The sequence below is a fragment of the Leopardus geoffroyi genome, chromosome C3 (assembly GCF_018350155.1).
Source record: "Leopardus geoffroyi isolate Oge1 chromosome C3, O.geoffroyi_Oge1_pat1.0, whole genome shotgun sequence".
In the NCBI taxonomy this organism is placed as follows: domain Eukaryota; kingdom Metazoa; phylum Chordata; class Mammalia; order Carnivora; family Felidae; genus Leopardus; species Leopardus geoffroyi.
The window spans coordinates 57,002,521-57,022,339 of NC_059338.1; the positions used below are offsets into that span (position 1 = coordinate 57,002,521).

The 19,819-nt window shown below is 36.6% G+C and overlaps 1 protein-coding gene across 2 annotated transcripts in view; it reads left to right on the plus strand.

Moving 5' to 3' along the window:
* KIFAP3 (kinesin associated protein 3) overlaps positions 1–19,819 on the plus strand; it is a 174,113-nt gene that overhangs the window by 84,788 nt on the left and 69,506 nt on the right. For both annotated transcript variants that reach the window (XM_045452967.1, XM_045452968.1), the window contains one exon: positions 18,766–18,866. In XM_045452967.1, coding sequence (XP_045308923.1) covers positions 18,766–18,866 — 101 coding nt within the window. The remainder of the gene's footprint in view (positions 1–18,765; positions 18,867–19,819) is intronic.

The following is a 19,819-nucleotide window of genomic DNA, read 5'->3' on the forward strand; positions in this document are numbered from 1 at the left end:
GTCAGGTTGGTTTTTTATTAGAAAGAAACTCAGTTCAGGTTGATAGAGGACTGAATTAAAGAGTTACCTATTTTATATATAGAAATTGTTTATTTTTTAAAAGATGCAAAAAATGTAAAGCCACTTTTGTAGGGCTACACATGTGGAGAACTTTTCAGAAGTGATTTTTAAGGGATGCTGTTTCAACTGGAAATGCTATCAGATTTTAAGTAGGTTTTCTTTACTATTATTTGGGGACCCCATAACTGAAAAATCTTTTTATATTTAATGATAGATTATTTTAACTAGAGTACAATGAATCATGAATCTTTCAGGCTCTAATAAAGCTGTGCTATGTGAACATTTAATCCCCTTCTCTTGCATCCTGAAACATTTAACTAGTACATTGCGACCCCTGCTGTTGTCAGAATTGCTGAATAACTGAGAAAAAAAATGTAATTGAGGAAGATTTTGTGATTTGACTTACTTTTAAAGGCAGAGAGGTTTTGTTATAGCTCATCTGTTTCGCCATGTGAGGCTGAGTGAAATGTTACTCAGTAAAACCAAATATTATTTAAAAATATTGTCATATAAAGCATTTCATTTAGGGATTTTGAATTTAGCTTTTCTTTTGACATCAGGGACACAAAAAATGGATTAATAAAGAATTTTAGAAATCATTATTTAAAATTTTCTTTCTCCACTTTTCCTGAAATTGATTTGTTTGAATAGTTTTGATCCTTTGCTAGGCATAGAAGTTCCCTCAAGGGAATAAACCTTATAAAATGTGTAGGTCTCATCCTACATATATGAATTTTTGCATTTGTTAAAACAAAAATGGACTAGTCACAGCCAGCCTGATGGTTAAAAATGTTTCACAATTTTTGTTTGGATCCATGAGAACCCTTGTATCTAAGTATCCCTTTGTTTTTTTTAAATGCCACCAAAATTATTCCATTCTTACTTCATTTTTGATAATGTTACTTTCCTAAGATTTCATAAAGGATCCTAAACTTACCTCTGCTTACTATTTCAGTATCAGTTATAAAATCTTTTCAGTGTTATTCATTCCCATGCTTGACACATAATTTCTTAGGCTTAGAAACTTCATATTACCATCTGGGAGACCTGTCATAGCCGGGGGTTTCCGCAAACGTGATTGTATGCAAATTGAATTGGACCTAGAAAGTTTGGCTTTATTTAGCCAATTGTTAGTTCAGTCAGGTTTTTTATGATATAGAGTTAATTTTTTTTTAAATGTTTAGAGATTTTTGGCTCATCTAAGAAATCATTATAAAAAAAAATTCTCTGTCATAAGTTCTTAAGCCATTTGACCTTGATGTGTCTCAAGAGTGCTTCCTTATGTCAGAATATCCTGGGTTGGGAGTTGGCAAGGAAATGCTTCGTCATAGTGTGTTCTTCAGTTTCCTGGAGAATGCACTGATAGTGTTTCAAAAGTGACTTGAAAACTAAATGTTCCTAGCTTTTCATCTGATGCACCAGACAAATGTTTCTGCACCTCTCAGTTGCTCTGGCTCCGATGATTCATAAGCTAATAAGTACTGCTTGATGTGCTTGGGGATGATGTTAAGTAAAGGAGCAAGCATAAATCCCCAACTGAAGTGCATTCTTTGGGAGAGCCTACCTAGTTCATCATGAAATAGTTTGTACAGAAAGCTTTAAACATCACATAATGGGAGAGATACTTTATTACAGAATGCATAATCAATATTTAAAAAAAAACTACCGTATTTCACTGGTAAACTCTTTTGAACAATTTTGAGTTTATTTACAGTATTCTTTTTCCTTTTTGAATGATATTGATGTGTATTTTAAAGTGAGTAATGTTCCAAGTTTTCCTGTCAGCTTTTCAATTTTTAACTTGATTTTCAAAGGGACTTAAACTCAAGGGAATAAACACACACATAAAATGTGTAGGTCTCATCCTACATATACGAAATTTTGCGTTTGTTAAAACAAAAATGGAATAGTCATAGCCAGCCTAGTGGTTAAACAGATTAGATAGCTACCTATAAATTATAGGCAATCCTCACTTCCCACAGTTTCTCTGCTATTTTGTAAGTTTTCCCTGTTTATCAGGAGACTGTAGGAATTCAGTGGTTAGAGAGCATCAGTTTTCAAACTTTGGTCTCAGGACTCTTTTCACTCTTAAAAATTATTAAGGACCTCCAAAGCACTTTTGTTTATTAGAGATTATATCTAGAGATATTTACTATATTCATAATTGAGAAAAAAATTAAATATTCATCTTAAAATAACAAAGTTGCTACACTTTAACATAAATATGTTATCAAAACTCTTTCCAAAACAAGACAAAAATTAGTGACAAGAGTAGCATAATTTTATATTTCTCAAATTTCTTTTTTTTTTTTTTCATTTTGCAAATTTCTTTAAAGTCAGGCTTAATAGACAACAGCTGGCTCTCCTAGCTCCCTCAACACTCTGTCGTGGTATCATATTTCATATATGTGTTAGCCTCTTATGAGAGAATGTGAATTTTAAAAAGGAAAGTAATATATTAGTATTGTTATAAAAATGGTGTGACTTTGGGGATCCCCTTTAGGGATCCTCAGGCTGCACCTTGAAGACCAGTGAATTAGAGCATTCCTTTAAAGCTTTTAATTCCTGTTAAATGCATACATTCCTGATTGTAATAATACACCAGGAGTCTCAAATTAGCAGCTTAAATCCAGCTAGAAGACATGTTCGGCTTTACCAAAATGTAGTCTCTTAATTTGATCTTTGGATTTCTAGGCATGATCCAAACTCTCCCATTCCCCTGAGATAAACCTTACTTTCTCGTAGACGTTTCATTATATTTCTTGCCTTGCCCTTTAGACATTTTGAGTGTTCAGCCACTCACATCTTAGAATCATTTTTATCACTTTCTTTGGTGCTTTGTGAAGAAGGGTGGGGAATGTATGACATGATGTAGGAGAGTGGAAAAGGAAGACCCTGAGCACACAGGGACAACAGCATACAGTACATTCTGGATAATTAACCAATACTAGACTTTTCATGCTGCCCAGCAGTCATACTACATTTTCTTCTTTATGTGGTCCTCCCACTCTCCTAAGTGAGAGTTTCATTCCTATACCTTCTCATAAATCCAACACCTCATGTTCATCCTAGGCTCATTACCTTGTTCTGTTCCTATTTCACTATAAGAGCAGTCAGAAAAACTTCCATGAGTTCCTGTTGCCACACTTACCCTCCTACCTCTGTCTGTACTTGGCTTCCCTTACATTATTCTGGATGAACTTGCTCCTAATCTCATCATTGACCAACATTCCCTCTCCATCCCATTCCCTGTCACCTACTCAAGGTTCTTGCTCCAGCAGTTCTCCTCCCTTGCATTAATTTTTCCCTCTCTGGAAGATCATTCCCATCGACATATAAATATGCTACTATTTCTTCCATCTTAATATTCTTCTTTACTCTCACTTCACTCTTTCATCTTTCAACTACCATCCCATTTCTCTTCTTCCCATTATTGCAGAATGCCTCAAGAATTGCGGTCATTTCCTATCTCCCAGTTTCTCTCTTTTTGCATGCATTCATATCCCTTCTTGTCTGCTCTGTGCTCTTTGCATCCCACTCCCTCTTTCTCCTCTCTTCTCTATCCAATCTCAATTCCCCCCTCCCTCACTGTTCTACACTTTTTAATCTTCTCCAGTTGGACTTTCACATACACACACCCCCATGGCATCACTGTGGTCAAGTTCCAGTGACCTCTACGTTGCCAAATCCAGTGGTCAATTCCCAGCACTCCTAGTACTCCATCAGTAGTGAACATTTGGTAGTTTCTCTCCTCTTCTTTTTTCATTGATTTTCCAGGACACAGTACTCTTCTGGTTTTTCCCCTAAGTCCCCAGTCCTTCTCAGTCTCCTTTTCTGCTTCTACCTTATCTCCCCGTCTCTAAACATTAGAACACCTTCCGGGGCATAGTCCATAGAATTTTTCTCCATCTATACTTGCTCCCTTGGTGACTTCATCCATTCTGTTTAAATACTCTGCCTATGTGGACGACTCCCCAATATAAACAGAAAGATAGATAATTTCCACTGTTTTCAGTCTTTTCTCTCTCCATAAAATGGAAACTTTGTAATTAACCAGCCAAAACTGGGGAAGTTCTCCTTAATTTCTCTTTTTCCCTCTTACCCTCCATCCAGTCTGTCTGGGCAGTCAGCTCTGTCTTCAAAACATAGCTGCTGCCACCCTGTTGCCAGCCCCATCTTCTCTTTCCTGGCTTAATACAGTAGCATCCTAACTCGTCTTTGTGCTTCTACCCTTGCCCCACATTCTCTCCTTAACACAGCACACAGAGTGATCACGTTAAAATTTGAGTTAAATCCTGTCATTTCTCTGCTCAGAAATCTTCAATGACTTCCTATCCAGAGAAGAACCAAAGTCTTAACAATGGCCTACAAGCATCTATATGTTCTCTGTCTGCCCCTTACCTCTGTAACTACATCTTCTAGTACTCTTGTTTTTGTTCTTTCTGCTGAAAACTCATTGGCCTCCTTGCTATTCCTTGAACCCAGTAATGACACGCCTACCTCGTGACTTTGACACTTCCTGTTCCTTCTGCCTACCATGTCCTTTTCTAGTTGTTTGCACAGTTCATTCCCTCATGAAAGGGCTTTGCTCTCAGGTTATTCTCTTTTTCCTTTTATTTTTATTCATAGCACTTAATCACCACATGATCTATCTTTCATGTAATTATCTTGTTTATTGTCTTCACCACACACCCACTATCACCACCATTCCTATTGGGTCCCAAAGACTATAAGCTGCATGAAAATATGGATTTGTATCAGTCTCATTCACTCCTACATTTCCAGTGCCTACAATAATGTCTAGCATATTGTAAGTTCTCAGAAAATATCTGGTAGGTGGTTGGATGGATTAATGTATGAAAGGAACACATGAAAGGAATGACCATTAAAAGAACTGAGCTTGAGTCTCCTTCCTTCCGTTCACCCCTTATTGGTTGGGTGACATTAGGCAAGTCAATAGGTGTGAGCCTTTTGTCCTGTTTAGAAAATCCATCCCACGGGATTGTTTTGCAACTCTGATGAGAGAATTGATGTCTATTTATTTCATAAGTAAAAGGCCTTATACAAACGTTAGTTATGATAAGGTGGAAGAAAAGGAAGGGAAGGTTTGAGGGTTAATGGTCCCTAAATGAAAAAAGATGAGCATAGTAAAAAGTCTTCTTACCTCATAGTTTTGACTATTCTATGCCTGGGGGTTTGTTGTAAACCTTGAAATAGCACTTGGATTTCACTTATATGGTACAGATATCTTCAGTGAATTTTGTGATTCAAGGCAGGAATCTTCTAATACAGTGATAACTCAAAGTATGGTCCACCGACCAATGCACATTCATAAACTGTTTTTTACTTGTCTGAAATGAGTAAATCCAGAAATTAAGAATCAGAGTTTAGACAATTTACAGCAACTTATGTATATAATATTATGTCTGCTGAGTATAATACATTTTTTGAACTTCTGTGTTGCATATATTTTCTTTAATTTTCAGTATAATTTATAAAAGTGTTGGTCTCTGACACATGGGAGGAAAAATAAAAACTTGACCCTAAACCACAGGTAGTTTGAGAAGCACTATTCAAATAGATGAAAAGACAGGTTTGATCTTAGATTAGCATGCTGTTCTTTTAAAGTATTCAAAAGCCCATACATGCACCTCTATGTTTATAGCAGCATTATTTACAATAGCTGAGATACAGATGCAGTCCAGGTGTCCATTGATTGATGAATGGATAAAGAAGATATACACACATATACAAACACCACACACACACACACACACACACACACACACACACACACAGTGGAATATTTCCCAACCATAAAAAAGAATGAAATCTTGCCATTTGCAACAACATGGATGGAACTAGAGAATATAATAATAATATTAAGCAAAATAATTCAGTGAGAGAAAGACAAATACCATAGGATTTCACTCATGTGGAATTTAAGAAACAAGACAAGCAAAAGGAAAAAAATAAGAGACACATCAAGAAACACTCAACTGTAGAGATCCAACTGATGGTTATCAGAGGGAAGGGGGTGGAGGGATGGGCGAAATAGGTGATGGGGATTAAGGAGGGCACTTGTCCTGATGAGCACAGGGTGATGTATGGAAGTATTGAATCACTATATTGTAGACCTAAAACTAACGTAACACTGTACCTTAACTAACTGGAATTAAAATGGAAACTTTTTTTAAGTTTATTTATTTTATTTTATTTTATTTTTTTTTTTTTTTTTATTTTTGGGACAGAGAGAGACAGAGCATGAACGGGGGAGGGGCAGAGAGAGAGGGAGACACAGAATCGGAAACAGGCTCCAGGCTCTGAGCCATCAGCCCAGAGCCCGACGCGGGGCTCGAACTCACGGACCGTGAGATCGTGACCTGGCTGAAGTCGGACGCTTAACCGACTGCGCCACCCAGGCGCCCCTAATGGAAACTTTTTAAAACCACCAAAAAGCAAACAAAATAAACAAAATAAAAAAACAAGCCAAAACCCAAATGTTGAATCCAGCATCACAAATTACCCTGCCTAGGGATACTTCTTTAGTTCATTTATGAGCAGACAGGAGAATGCTTCCTAAAAAAACTGAGGAATTCGTAGTGTTACCTAGAGATGTTGGTAGCTTTTCAATATATATATATAGTAATATAGTAATAGCTAAAGATCGAACTCACACTCAATAAATATTCATCATGTGCTTAACTTGCATTAGGCACATTCACATGTGATTTATGAATCTCTGTGCAAGTTAACTAAAAAAGTTAACTAGCCCAGACATCTTTTTCAAGTTGCCCTTTAATCACCAGAGGCATCAGGTCATTGATACATGTATAGCACTGCATACAACTAGTGAGAAAGTTTGGTCTGTAATTTAAATCTTGATTTAAATTTCTAGCTGTATAACTTTTGACTCTTCCAAATTTGAAAGTTGTGAGCATGCTAATTTACATGACTGGTTTGTGCTGAAACTAATTTTATTGGTTATGGCAGGAAAATTAGGATTCTGAGATTCAGTAGCACATCGTCACGCCTGTTTCACAGTTCCACATGAATCATTTCAAAAAGGACCCAAATTTCAGTCACAGCATTGCTGGACCATATTGTCTTCACTGCAAGATAAATTAGCGTTTCCAAGGTGTTCTAAATGGATATAAATGTTTCTGCATTCTGTGAGTAGACCCAGAATGGTTTTGAGAGTAGGAATGGCACCTGATTCATCTTGGTCTAGATTACATTAGGTAATCTGGGTTTCAGGGCATTTTCCAAGGCTGTGGAAAGATTTTATCAGCGTGTAGCAAGTCAGACCAGGTCAAGAGTTAAGTGATAAATGTTTGATTTCTTCCGGTTGAGACAAGTCTGATTTCCCTTATTGTGGGAGATCACCAGAGCAGAGACTGTTGGACTCTAAACTTTGATCACTTAAAAATTAAGGGTTATTTCTTTTGACCATTCTGTCATATGTCCTTAAAAGAAAATTGAAACAGTTAGGTTCTGAACACCTTTGAAAGTCCCCCATAATATTATTTTTCATTATAATTAATGGCTTAATTTTTATTTTATCAAAAGGATCCTAAAATTAAGAAATAAAGCACGTCTTTATTTTGTGGAGAGAGTAATATGTAGTACACGACATTTTTTTGGCCTGTTTATTAAAAATTGGTGGGAAATTGTCAGAATAATGTTTTCTAATTAGGAGGTGTTTTCCAGTTTTTAAAAACTAGGTTGCCTTTATGATGGTTTAAGAAACTTAAAGTAGACTTTTTAAAATAACTTCATTTGGCCTGTTTATTACAAAACTGTTATGGAATTTCACACATCTGTTTCAGTATGCAGCTCCTCATAGACTACTGCACTGTTTCTCAATTTTAATAGGCCTCATTTATCCTATAAATAAACCTACATTTTCTTACCTGATCAAGTGAGCAAACAATAGGGGTCAGATGTGGCAAACACTTTAACAAAAAGCACATGTTTAGCCGTCAGGGTGAGGTAGAGTCATATCAAGATTGCTTGAAGTTATTAATGGCAGTAAAATTTATGCTTCCTCCTGTTTTCCCAATTAAATCAAGAAGCCTTTTTTCTTAGGATTCTTCTATCACCAGCTGGTTCCAATACTCTGTGTGTGAATATTGCCTGGGGTGTCTCCATTTCTACAAGGTAAAAGCTGACCGAAGCACATTAAGTCAATGGTGTGGACCTGTAGGCTAGAAAGCAGTCATTGTTAAGGGCTTTATTTTGGTCCCTATCGTTGGTACCACAAGAGTGCACATTTTGTAGGATGTATTATAAGTTGTTATAGTATGCTTTAGACATAATAAAAGGCCACTATAGACCAGGTAATAAAATAATTAAAATATGTTGCAAATATTTGAAAAATGAACTATATGGCAGAATGTGCGGTTGTACATAAAATGAATGAAAATGCATCAAAAGTATTTGATTTTAGAGTACTTAGTGAATATCTCTTAATGTGACTGAGCTGTTGAGCTTACTGGTAGCTTTACAATTTCAGTTTTTTATAGTTTTTATATCAAGTCATTGGACACAAAAATCATTTATCCATGAAACCCTGTATCACAAGACTATTGTTACACTTGTTTTCATACTGATCATTGTAACCTACACTCTGTAATGTTCCCCCTTCAGCTCATGATTAAAAGCTCTTGGTTTTTATCTATTCATCTCAAATCTTTATACTGTGAACAAATCTATTCTAAAAAGGAGACTGTCCAGTATAGTTGTAGTCTTAAAAATGATCTCCTCAAATTCAAGTTTAAACTAAGGCTGTCTGATCATACTGAGCATATATATCTTATCTTCTCCTGGGGCCTTTGTGACTTCAAAGGGAGTTTTCTACTTTGAATGAAGACATGGAGTGCAAAAGAGAATGAGAATCTGGCTAATAATGTGGCCCATAACTTGTGTTCTCACTCTGTTTTTACAAAGTGTTGGGCTGGGTCTACTGCAGAAGCGGAAATTTGGCTTTGAGTTCTGGTGTTCAAACTCATATTTCTGCTTGACTGAACTGTGAATGGAAAATCCCAAGTGTCTTACAAAATTAGTAACTAACTGGTGTTTTTACTAATCACTTTGGAGATGAAAAACTGAAGACATTTTAAAATTCAAAACCCATCAGCATGCGTTTGCCCTTTAATTGGCAGAAAATCGATCATGAGAGCAGTCCAGAGAACGTTTTTTTTTCCTCCTTCAGCTGCTCCAGTTGAACTACAGCTGCAGATTTTTTAAAAAAGGAAAAAAAAGTCTTGAATGTACTTTATAAGTGCAGTAATTCCCACAAATCAGTTACTGGAGTTAATGACCAGTTTGTTAAGGCATTAACTGCCCTCAGCTGGGAATGACCAATTTGGGGGGAATGGCTGCACAACTGCTAAGATAATTCACTAACACTTTCAAATAATGATCCAGCTAATTAACGGTGAATTCCTGTGGAAATCCTATCGAAGTACTTATGACCTCTGCGTTTAATAGCCAGTGAGTTCATCATGATTCATGTTTATTACCGTAAATACCAAAGGAATCATAATGACTAGGCCATTTTTTTTCCACCCTGGCCTTATTACTTGAACAGATTTGACTAATCCACCTCTAGTCATTAAGGACCTAGTTCTCAAAAATATTCAGTCTTTTCACTGCTCTGCTCAAAATTCACAGGGCCTTTGGTGCTATGCCAGCATACGGACTATTGGCAGCCTGTTTTTACTTGGGAATAATTGATGTCTGTAAGTCTTAAAGGAGCCCTTTTGAAATGCCTGCCATTTGTAGGATGTAGAGGAATCATAGCTGGTTAGCTGCAGTTTATGGTTCTTAGTCATGAATTCTTATGGGAAAATCATACCCCCAAGCCCCAAATTCATTTAGGATATACAAGATTTTTTTTGAGGTTTATTTTTTAAAAACTCAGATATCCTTTCTTCCAATCAAAGAAGATGATTAGCTTATAATGAAGGATAAGCTCTTAATTTTACTTGGACCATTTAATCTCTCTTAATGACTGTTTATTGCTATGTGATCTGCAAATTAGCCTTTAAGTAATAATAAATGTTGACTGCCAGAAAGCCATTACTTTTTGTGTGCAGCTGTGTTTGAGGAGATGAATTTAGGTTATTTCCAGACATCTTCCCACTGCGGGTATGCACTTTTGTCCTAAAATATTTTGTCCTTTTTTTACAGCTGTCAGAATATCTGCTAGATGCCATGAAGTTATAGGCTGTATTTTCATCAAGCAACTAATCATTTATATAATAATTAATGCTTCAGTGAATAATTACGGTTATATACTGTAATATATTGCAATCTTCATTCATATATTGCAGTTCTTTAGTAGAGAAAGGAAATATGTGATTTGCAGCAATAAGATGTGAATTAGAATTGTCAAGGTAACATGGGTTAGAAGATCATGTATAGGATATTTACATCTTTTTTCTGAGTTAAAGGGCAAATGTCAGTTTCTGTATTTTTAAATTCCCTAAAAAAATACAAAAAAAAAAAAGGAAGATAATCAATTTTTTAAAAAGTTTTTTTTTTAATTTTTTTAATGTTTATTTATTTTTGAGACAGAGAGAGACAGAGCACGAATGGGGGAGGGGCAGAGAGCGAGGGAGACACAGGATCAGAAGCAGGATCCAGGCTCTGAGCCATCAGCCCAGAGCCCGACGCGGGGCTCGAACTCACGAACCGTGAGATCGTGACCTGAGCCGAAGTCGGACGCTCAACCGACTGAGCCATCCAGGTGCCCCTTTAAAAAGTTTTTGATGTTTATTTGTTTTTGAGAGAGAGAGAGCGAACAAGCATGGGTGGGGGAGGGGAAGAGAGAGGGGAAAACACAGAATCCAAAGCAGGCTCCAGGCTCTGAGCTGTCAGCATCCAGAGCCTAACGCAGGGCTTAGAACTCATGGACCCGAGATCATGACCTGAGTCAAAGTCAGATGCTTAACTGACTGAGCCACCCAGGCGCCCCAGAAAATCAATTTTTTTTTAAGTTTGTTTATTTTTGAGAAAGAGAGTCCATGAGCATGTGAGTGGGGGAGGGGCAGAGAGAGAGGAAGAGAATCCAAAGGGGGCTCTGACAGCTGACAGCGCAGAGCCCGATGTGGGTCTCGAACCCATGAACCGTGAGACCATGACCTGAGCCAAAGTTGGATGCTTAACCAGCTGAGCCACCCAGGTGCCCTGAAAATCAAATTTATAGGTATTTGTAAATCACGTGATTGGGGTCCAGGGAACATTTACCCAGACAAAACCAGAAGACATATCAGCAACTTGTGTTATATTGACCTGTGAGTACAATATTGTAGTCCCTTAGATCTGTCATCACCTCCTTTCCCACTTTTCTCAAGGAAAAAGAATACCTCTGGTATAATGCCTGTCATATTTCAGTTTCTTTTGTTCAGTTGTGCTCGGCCTAAACAAGGGGGGAAGCATGGGACATGCCACTTGAAGGTAAATAAGTAATGTAGCTAATTGTGAGCTTTGTCTGCAGTGTTCTTAGACTTCTGCCTGAGTCCTTTCATCTTCTTGGTAGCCGATCACCTGTATAGTTTCCTACTCCAAGACTGAGTTTAAGTTCTATTGCAGATGCAGAAGCATGAAAGAGGGGTGAGAGATTCACAGTGTGTTTGTGGTAGTGGTGGAGGACGAATGTGTACTGAATCTGTATTTTGATTATGTTCTTTTCTCAAGTTGCACTCTTATTAAGGAATTTATAACCCTGTTTAAGAATGAGAGAATAGGGGCGCCTGGGTGGCGCAGTCGGTTAAGCGTCCGACGTCAGCCAGGTCACGATCTCGCAGTCTGTGAGTTCGAGCCCCGCGTCGGGCTCTGGGCTGATGGCTCAGAGCCTGGAGCCTGTTTCCGATTCTGTGTCTCCCTCTCTCTCTGCCCCTCCCCTGTTCATGCTCTGTCTCTCTCTGTCCCAAAAATAAAAACGTTGAAAAAAAAATTTTTTTAAATAAAATAAAATAAAAATAAAAAAAAGAATGAGAGAATGATGAAGGGCTCCTATCAGATAGGGGTCACTTAGTGGAATCTTGTAGTAAGGTAACTCTCTTCAGCCCATACTTTGGGAATAGTAAAGCTTTACGGGAAAGTGACTGAATAGAAGGACAAGTGGCTTAGCTGCAGGCTCAGAATATACCTCTGGACCCTGCCTAGCTCATCTTGGAGAAATCTCCGCTGCTTCTCAAGCCTGCTTTATTTCTGACTATGATCCGATCTTGAAAAGAGAAAAACCCACCGTGTGTGTTAGGGGCGCACGATAGTACTGTTCTGTTGGTAAAACAGAAAAAAACATTCTTGTTCACATAATAATTAGAGTAAGAAATGACATGTATTGAATTGGTTTATTACTGTGTCAGACTCAGTACTACTAATTGCTTTACCAGAATTCTCCTAACTAATCCTTACGTAACAACCCTTTGAGTTAGGTACAGTTGTTATATCGATTCCGCTGATGAAGAAATTGAAGCACGGAGAGTTTAAATAACACTCACAGGCTCTATCTCAGGTGCAGGAGTCACAGATTGAACCCAGCCTGTCAGAGCCCGAGCTCTGAACCACAGTGTTATGCTACCAGGGCCACTCATCTTTTAAGCTTCTGTAGCACCTTGTGTTTTTTCATAAACTCAAACACTGCCTGATGGTAGCTCTGGTCCAATTTAGTGAAAGTGAGCTTCAGAACTGCTGAAGATCTAGTCCCCCAAACTGCTGGGGGGATAATTCCTTTTGTCCCTGTCAGGAACTTCTTTGGCCCTTCAGAACCTACTGTATCTGGGCACAGGTCTTCCGGTAAACAACTGGTTGTCGTTGTGCATTCCATCTTCTCTTCCCCTCTTCGGCCACCTTCCCACTGTCTTCTCTAAGACTCCCAGGTCTCATAGAGTCCCTTCTAATTTTATCTCCTTCCTGTACTATGTCACTAAGGGATAATGATAATAACAGGAAGCCCACAAGCAGGCTTTGTAGTCCCACCTAGATTTGAGTCTCAGATTCATGGTGCCGTCTCCTTTGGAAGGATTCATAACCTTAATGAATATCATTGCCTCATCTCCAAATCAAAGATAGGATCTACCTCCTCACAGGGTGAATGAGAAAACATATGCCTAACATACAGTAGGAACAGTATCACTGTTGGCTTAACCCTTTCTCTTTCCCCTTTTCTCAAACAACTACAGTTCTAAAAAGATTGGCTGTCTGCCAGGCTTTCAGGACAGCACTGCTTCCCTGGAGATTCCACCGCAGGCCTTCAGTTTTCAGCATGCATTGGGGCATGATTAGCATTTTAGGTACATATTATGGGGGGGGGGGAAGATGATGGGAACTGGGGACATGTTCAGAGGTGTTTTGTTGTTTTTTTCTTAATAGTGGGTCACGATAGAGAAGAATTAGGAAGGCATTAGAGAGCTGCAAGGAGTTTTCACCTTGGGACACGAGTGTGGAGAGAGGAGAAGAGACAGCACACAAGAGCAGACGCAGGACTGGCTGAAGAATGAATCTTTCTGTTTCTTGAAACTAGATATTTATGTTGTGAAAAAAAAATAAGTTATTGTCATATCTGAGATCTGTTTCTTACATATGTGATTCATCTGCTTTTCAGAAATTATTATAATTTTAGGACTCTACTCCAGGCTTCCTATTCTATCACGTATTCTATATCTTTGATTTATCCTTAGGATATACTACCATTATATACATTGTATTATCAGTGTGTATTATCATTAGCTCTAAAGGAGCTTCCTTGTTACCTATCTTATTGAGTACAGATCTCTTAAAAGTGAATCTTTTCTCTCATCTTATATGAATGATGTACCACCTTAAAACAGTTCTTAGAATTCTTTTCATTGACGCCAGCAATAGACTCTCCTCAAGCATGGACCATTTTATTCCTGTTTCCACATTGAATTCTAATTTGTTTGGTGATGTACTTTGATCTTGAAGAATCTTTTTATTGGTTATTGATTCTTTGTTTCTTTTACCATTTACCAAGTTGTGTGCTTTGGAATCCTACTTTTCAGTGAACCCACTACATAGAGAAAATATATTCAAATAATATTTTGTTAAAAAAATATTTTGTAAAAGTTAAGTAGGATTAGAACATACCCACAGCTGAACAACATATAGAAAGAAACTGGAATAGCAGGGAAAAAGAGATTTGCCTTCAGAATATGAAAGTTTGTTGGGGTGCCTGCGTGGCTCTGTCAGTTAAGCATCTGACTTCGGCTCAGGTCATGATCTTGTGGCTCCTGAGTTCGAGTCCCGCATCGGGCTCTGTGCTGACAGCTCAGAGCCTGGAGCCTGCTTCAGATTCTGTGTCTCCCTCTCTTTCTGCCCCAGCCCACTCACACTCTGTCTCTCTCTCTCAAAAATAAACATTAAAAAATTAAAATTAAAAAAATATGAAAGCTTGCTGAAGGACCCTACTTGAAAAGATTTAAAAATATCTCAATACCTAGAAAAAAAAGCTAAATACTGTGAAGTATAATCTGACCAAACCATAAGGATACCCTCCTCCTTGGAGAATAAAGTTGGAATTTTTCACTTTAAAAAAAAAATTTTTTAATGTTTATTTTTGAGAGAGAGAGAGAGAGAAAGAGAGGCGGGCAGAGAGAGAGAAGGGGAGACACAGAATCCAAAGCAGGCTCCAGGCCCTGAGCTGGGGTTCAAACTCACGAACCATAAGCTGAAGTCAGACGCTTAACCAACTAAGCCACCCAGGCGCCCCAGATTTCTTCTCTTTTTTTTAAAAAAAATTTTTTTTTTCAACGTTTATTTATTTTTGGGACAGAGAGAGACAGAGCATGAATGGGGGAGGGGCAGAGAGAGAGGGAGACACAGAATCAGAAACAGGCTCCAGGCTCTGAGCCATCAGCCCAGAGCCCAACGCGGGGCTCGAACTCACGGACCGCGAGATCGTGACCTGGCTGAAGTCGGACGCTTAACCGACTGCGCCACCCAGGCGCCCCTAGATTTCTTCTCTTTTAACCCACGTATTAGAAAACCTGTACAGGGACACCTGGGTGGCTCAGATGTTTAAGAATATGACTCGATTTCGGCTCAGGTCATGATCTCACAATTGGTGAGATTGAGCCCCACCTCAGGTTCTACGTTGACAATGTGGAACCTGCTTGGGATTCTCTCTTTCCCTCTCTCTCTCTCTGCCCCTTTCCTACCGTCATGGGTGTGGGTGCACACTCTCTCAAAATAAACAAACATTAAAAAAAAAAAAAGAAAATTTGTACAAAGATTTGTTTGCCTATGACAGGTGTGTTTTATACTAGAATAAGTGTAAATGCATGCCTTCAACAGTGGGAAAATATGCTTTAGTAGTATCTGTGAATCTTCTATTGCTATATTTCTATATTTTCTGTTTCTATAGATTTCTATATTTCTATAGATTTCTATATTTTCTATTTCTATATTTGCTTTGGTCCCAAGAACAAAATGTTGGAATTGGTGGTATACCCAATTTTTCTATACTTTTCTCATTTTGGAGTAATTTCACAATTTTTGCCTCACATCTTCCAAGTAGAATTCTTACCCCTAAATACTTAGTGTATATATTTTCTACAGCTAACTTGTGTTTCTGAATTTACTACTCTTCATCTTCAGATTAAGTGTACTTTCTCCTCTGTTCTTATATCTCACCTTTTCATCTAAGCCTAGGGTCATTATCCTTAGAGCTTATCTTTTGAATTTAGCATCTGTCTTCTCCACAGATTGTGTAGTGACATTTTTCAAATAGAAAGGACCTGAAATTTACCCAAAATGATTTCTCCTGCACTCTTTATTCTGCAAATTTTCTATAAACTATAATGCTATAGAGAAACAGACATAAAACATGAGATAAAATAAGTGTTATTTCACATATAAAATGTAGTTTCTGCATGTGTTGTGTTCCAAGTGGTTGAGTTAGTGAATTCACAGATTTTTAGTTAAAATGAAAATGTATACTAGTATGTATTCATCAGATAAGGAATGGATTTTTTTTGTTTGTTTTATCCCAAGGAGTCATTTTTATGCTGATATTGAAAGCCGAAGGAAACAGGCTTTAACCAAACTATTTTGAAAGATGCAGAAATCCAGCTTTTAAAAAAGTGTTTCAAAAATGTGTTTTATTCTGTCATATGTCTGTCAGTCAGTATAGATCAGTCTTTCCTACCCAGTATTAGAAGGCCATTTCATCTTATCAATTACAAAAGTATTTGAGTGTTATTGTAACATAACCTGGTGAAGATTTTAGAATCAGAGTTTAAATCCCTGCTCATTTACAAGGCCGTGTAGCAAATATATATTTTTCTCTAAGCATTAAGTTCCTCATCTGAAGCATAGGGATAATATTTACTTGACAGATTATTGTTTTGAAGATTCATTTTGTTCTCTCTCTCTCTCTGTCTATATATATATTAATGTTTATTTTATTTTGAGAGAGAGCACAAGCAGAGGAGGGGCAGAGGGAGAGGGAGAAAGAGAATCCCAAGCAGGCTCTGCGTTGTCAGCACAGAACCCAACAAAGGGCTCAAACTCATGAACCATAGGATTATGACCTGAGCCGAAGTTAGGAGTCAGATGCCTGAGTGACTGAGCCACTCAGGTGTCCCACCACGTGATATATTTTTATGTAACATATAAGCTCAAGGAAAACAAAAAGTTAGAGCTAGTCGCTATATTTTTTTATTTACTTGTAAAAGATCTCCTATAACTTTAAAAATATTTGCCTCAAATCTGAAGCTCTTGTAGAATTTAGTAATTTCTGTCTTTGAATAAATGTGTTTATTTCTTCTGTTTTAGCCTCTGATTTTTTTTTATTTTTTTTAAATATTTTATTTTTAACTAATCTCTACACCCACCATGGAGTTCAAGATCAAGAATCACATGCTACACCAACTGAGCGAGCCAGGCATCCTTAAAAATGATTTTTAATATTTATATAATGTTATATAATTATAACATGCAAAGCATAATAATTGCATAATGTTTAGATAATATTACCTAAGCATATCACCATTTATTTTATGATTTTCTAAATGTTGGTTATCTAGATTATTTTCAAATTTTCAGTTATAAATAATAACCCATACCCCTGACATCACTGTTGCACCATAAGCTAACTTCAACTTGCACTATAAGCTAACTCCAAGCTAACTTGGATATAATTAAATAAATTAAAATATTAAAATAATAACCCAGTGGACATGCTAGTCCATTTATTTATTTATTATTATTTATTCATTCATTCATTTAATTTCCATCCAAATCAGTTAGCATATAGTGCAACAATGATTTCAGGAGTAGATTCCTTAACACCCCAGCCTCTGGTTTTTTAATGTAACACTGCTCCTTGTTTTCCAGCTTTATTGAGATCTAAATGACATATAACATGATATAAGTTTAATGTATGTGATGTAATGATTTGATATATATATATATTGAAAAATAATTACCACAGTAAGGTTAGTTAACATATCTGTCACCTCACACAGTTACTGTGTGTGTGTTGGGGGGTGTGTGGATGGGTGTGGGTGTGTGGTTAGAACTTTCAAGGTTTACTGTCTGTCAGTAACTTTCAAATATATACAATACAGGATTGTTAACTATAATCACTATGCTGTTTAAATATTAAAATCAGTCAGTGGATATTTAATAAGAAACTACCATGTGTTCTACTAAGCCTTGTGAGAATACCAAAGTTCACATGGTCTAAGAATTTCTAACCATCTGGAAAGATATGCCTAATATATCAAAAAATTCAATAAAAATCTAAAACAGAATTTTAAAAAACACTACATATTTTAGTAATTTTGTGGTATGGTAGACACAAGGATAAAGGTGCTAAGTTTATCCTCCATGTTAAAACTTTTAAAATCTTCATATATTATTTATCAATTAAATTCACTTACCTACTTGATTCTTTTAAATTCCAAATATCTCCAAGTATTTCTCATAGCCTAGAATTTTCAAAAAGGATATTGTTTCTTGATAAACTTTTTAGTTAGACAAGTTTTCTAATTCTAGTTCTGTCACTCACTGACTTAGAGATCATAAATCGGACCTTAAAATATGACCTATCTGAAGGCAGGAAGGACTGCATGATACATAGAATCCCATTTTATTGTTCACTCTATGATATATCATTTGTTTCTCTTTCTCAGTTTTGAGGTGTATTAGGCCTCAGTACTGAGGCGGTCCTTAGTCTATTTGTAGGCCTTAGCATTTTATAGTCATGTATTTTTTTAATGTTACAAATACTACTGTACTTCTTTTATCATTTAGATTATTTTTCCAGTTTCTGACTCATAAGAATTAAATATACTTTCTGTTCGCTATTTTTCTTATGTCCTCACTGTTAGGAGCTGTGTTAATCACATATTTTCATGGAACATCAGGGTGAGGATGCCAGTGATCCAATCTGGTTCACAGTAGGCTACTGAAAACAATAAATTCTTTGGTTTGTGGTTAATTTTCTTTTTGCAAAATGCACGTTGTCTCTTGGAAATTAATGGTATTTCACAGACAGTATATTCTAGACTTTAAAATTGAAATAGGGAGGTCAAAATATTTTCTAAATTAGAGGTGTATAAGCATTTGATTCAGGAGGTTAAAAGTCTTAATGTATTAATTTGAGTGTGTTATACCAAAAAAATTAATTATATCCATGATTTAATCATGTTCATGATTTCTTATTCCCAGGTAATGAAAACTACAAACAAATAGCAATGTGTGTTCTTTACCACATTAGCATGGATGATCGCTTTAAATCAATGTTTGCATACACTGACTGTATACCACAGGTAAGTGGTTTAAGTGTTTTTTAAAAGCATTAAAAAAATAGGTATTTTCCATTTTCTTCTCTTGATTTTCCAGATACATTTTTCCCTAAAAAAAATTCCCTCTTAAAAATAATATGAGTTTGTGATAGAAAATTGGAAAATAGGGAGCAGTATAAAAATGAAAATAACTTTGTTATCCCAAACTCAGAGATAACCATTTAACATTTTGGTATATTTCCTTCTACAGAGTTAAAAAATAACATATTGAGATTATATACAGTATGTAATTATAAATTACTTTATTTACTTACTAGATCACAATGTATTCTCCCATGTCATTGAACAGTCTTCAAAAATTATTTCTCGGGGCGCCTGGGTGGCGCAGTCGGTTAAGCGTCCGACTTCAGCCAGGTCACGATCTCGCGGTCCGTGAGCTCGAGCCCCGCGTCAGGCTCTGGGCTGATGGCTCAGAGCCTGGAGCCTGTTTCCGATTCTGTGTCTCCCTCTCTCTCTGCCCCTCCCCCGTTCATGCTCTGTCTCTCTCTGTCCCAAAAATAAATAAACGTTGAAAAAAAAAAATTATTTCTCATAGTTATATGATATTCTGTTAAATGTATCATCAGTCTGTTAAATTAAATGTATCATTATTTAATTATTGTTAAATTGTGTGTTTTTTCCAGTTTATCACATAAAAACAGATGTAAGTAAACTTAGGTAAACAGATGAAATAAGGTGGAATAAATATCATGGTATATAAATGCTTATCCACATCCCTGTGTTTTTCTTTAGTTTAAGTTCCTAAAAGTAGAATTACTAAGTCAAAAGGTACAAACACTTGTGTATTTGACATATTTTCTTCTAAGAAGGCAAGTTTGTATTTCCAACTAGCATGTCACTTTTTTCCTTTTTTTAAATTTTATTTTAATTCCAGTATAGTTAATATAAAGTGTTTTATTGGTTTCAGATATACAGTA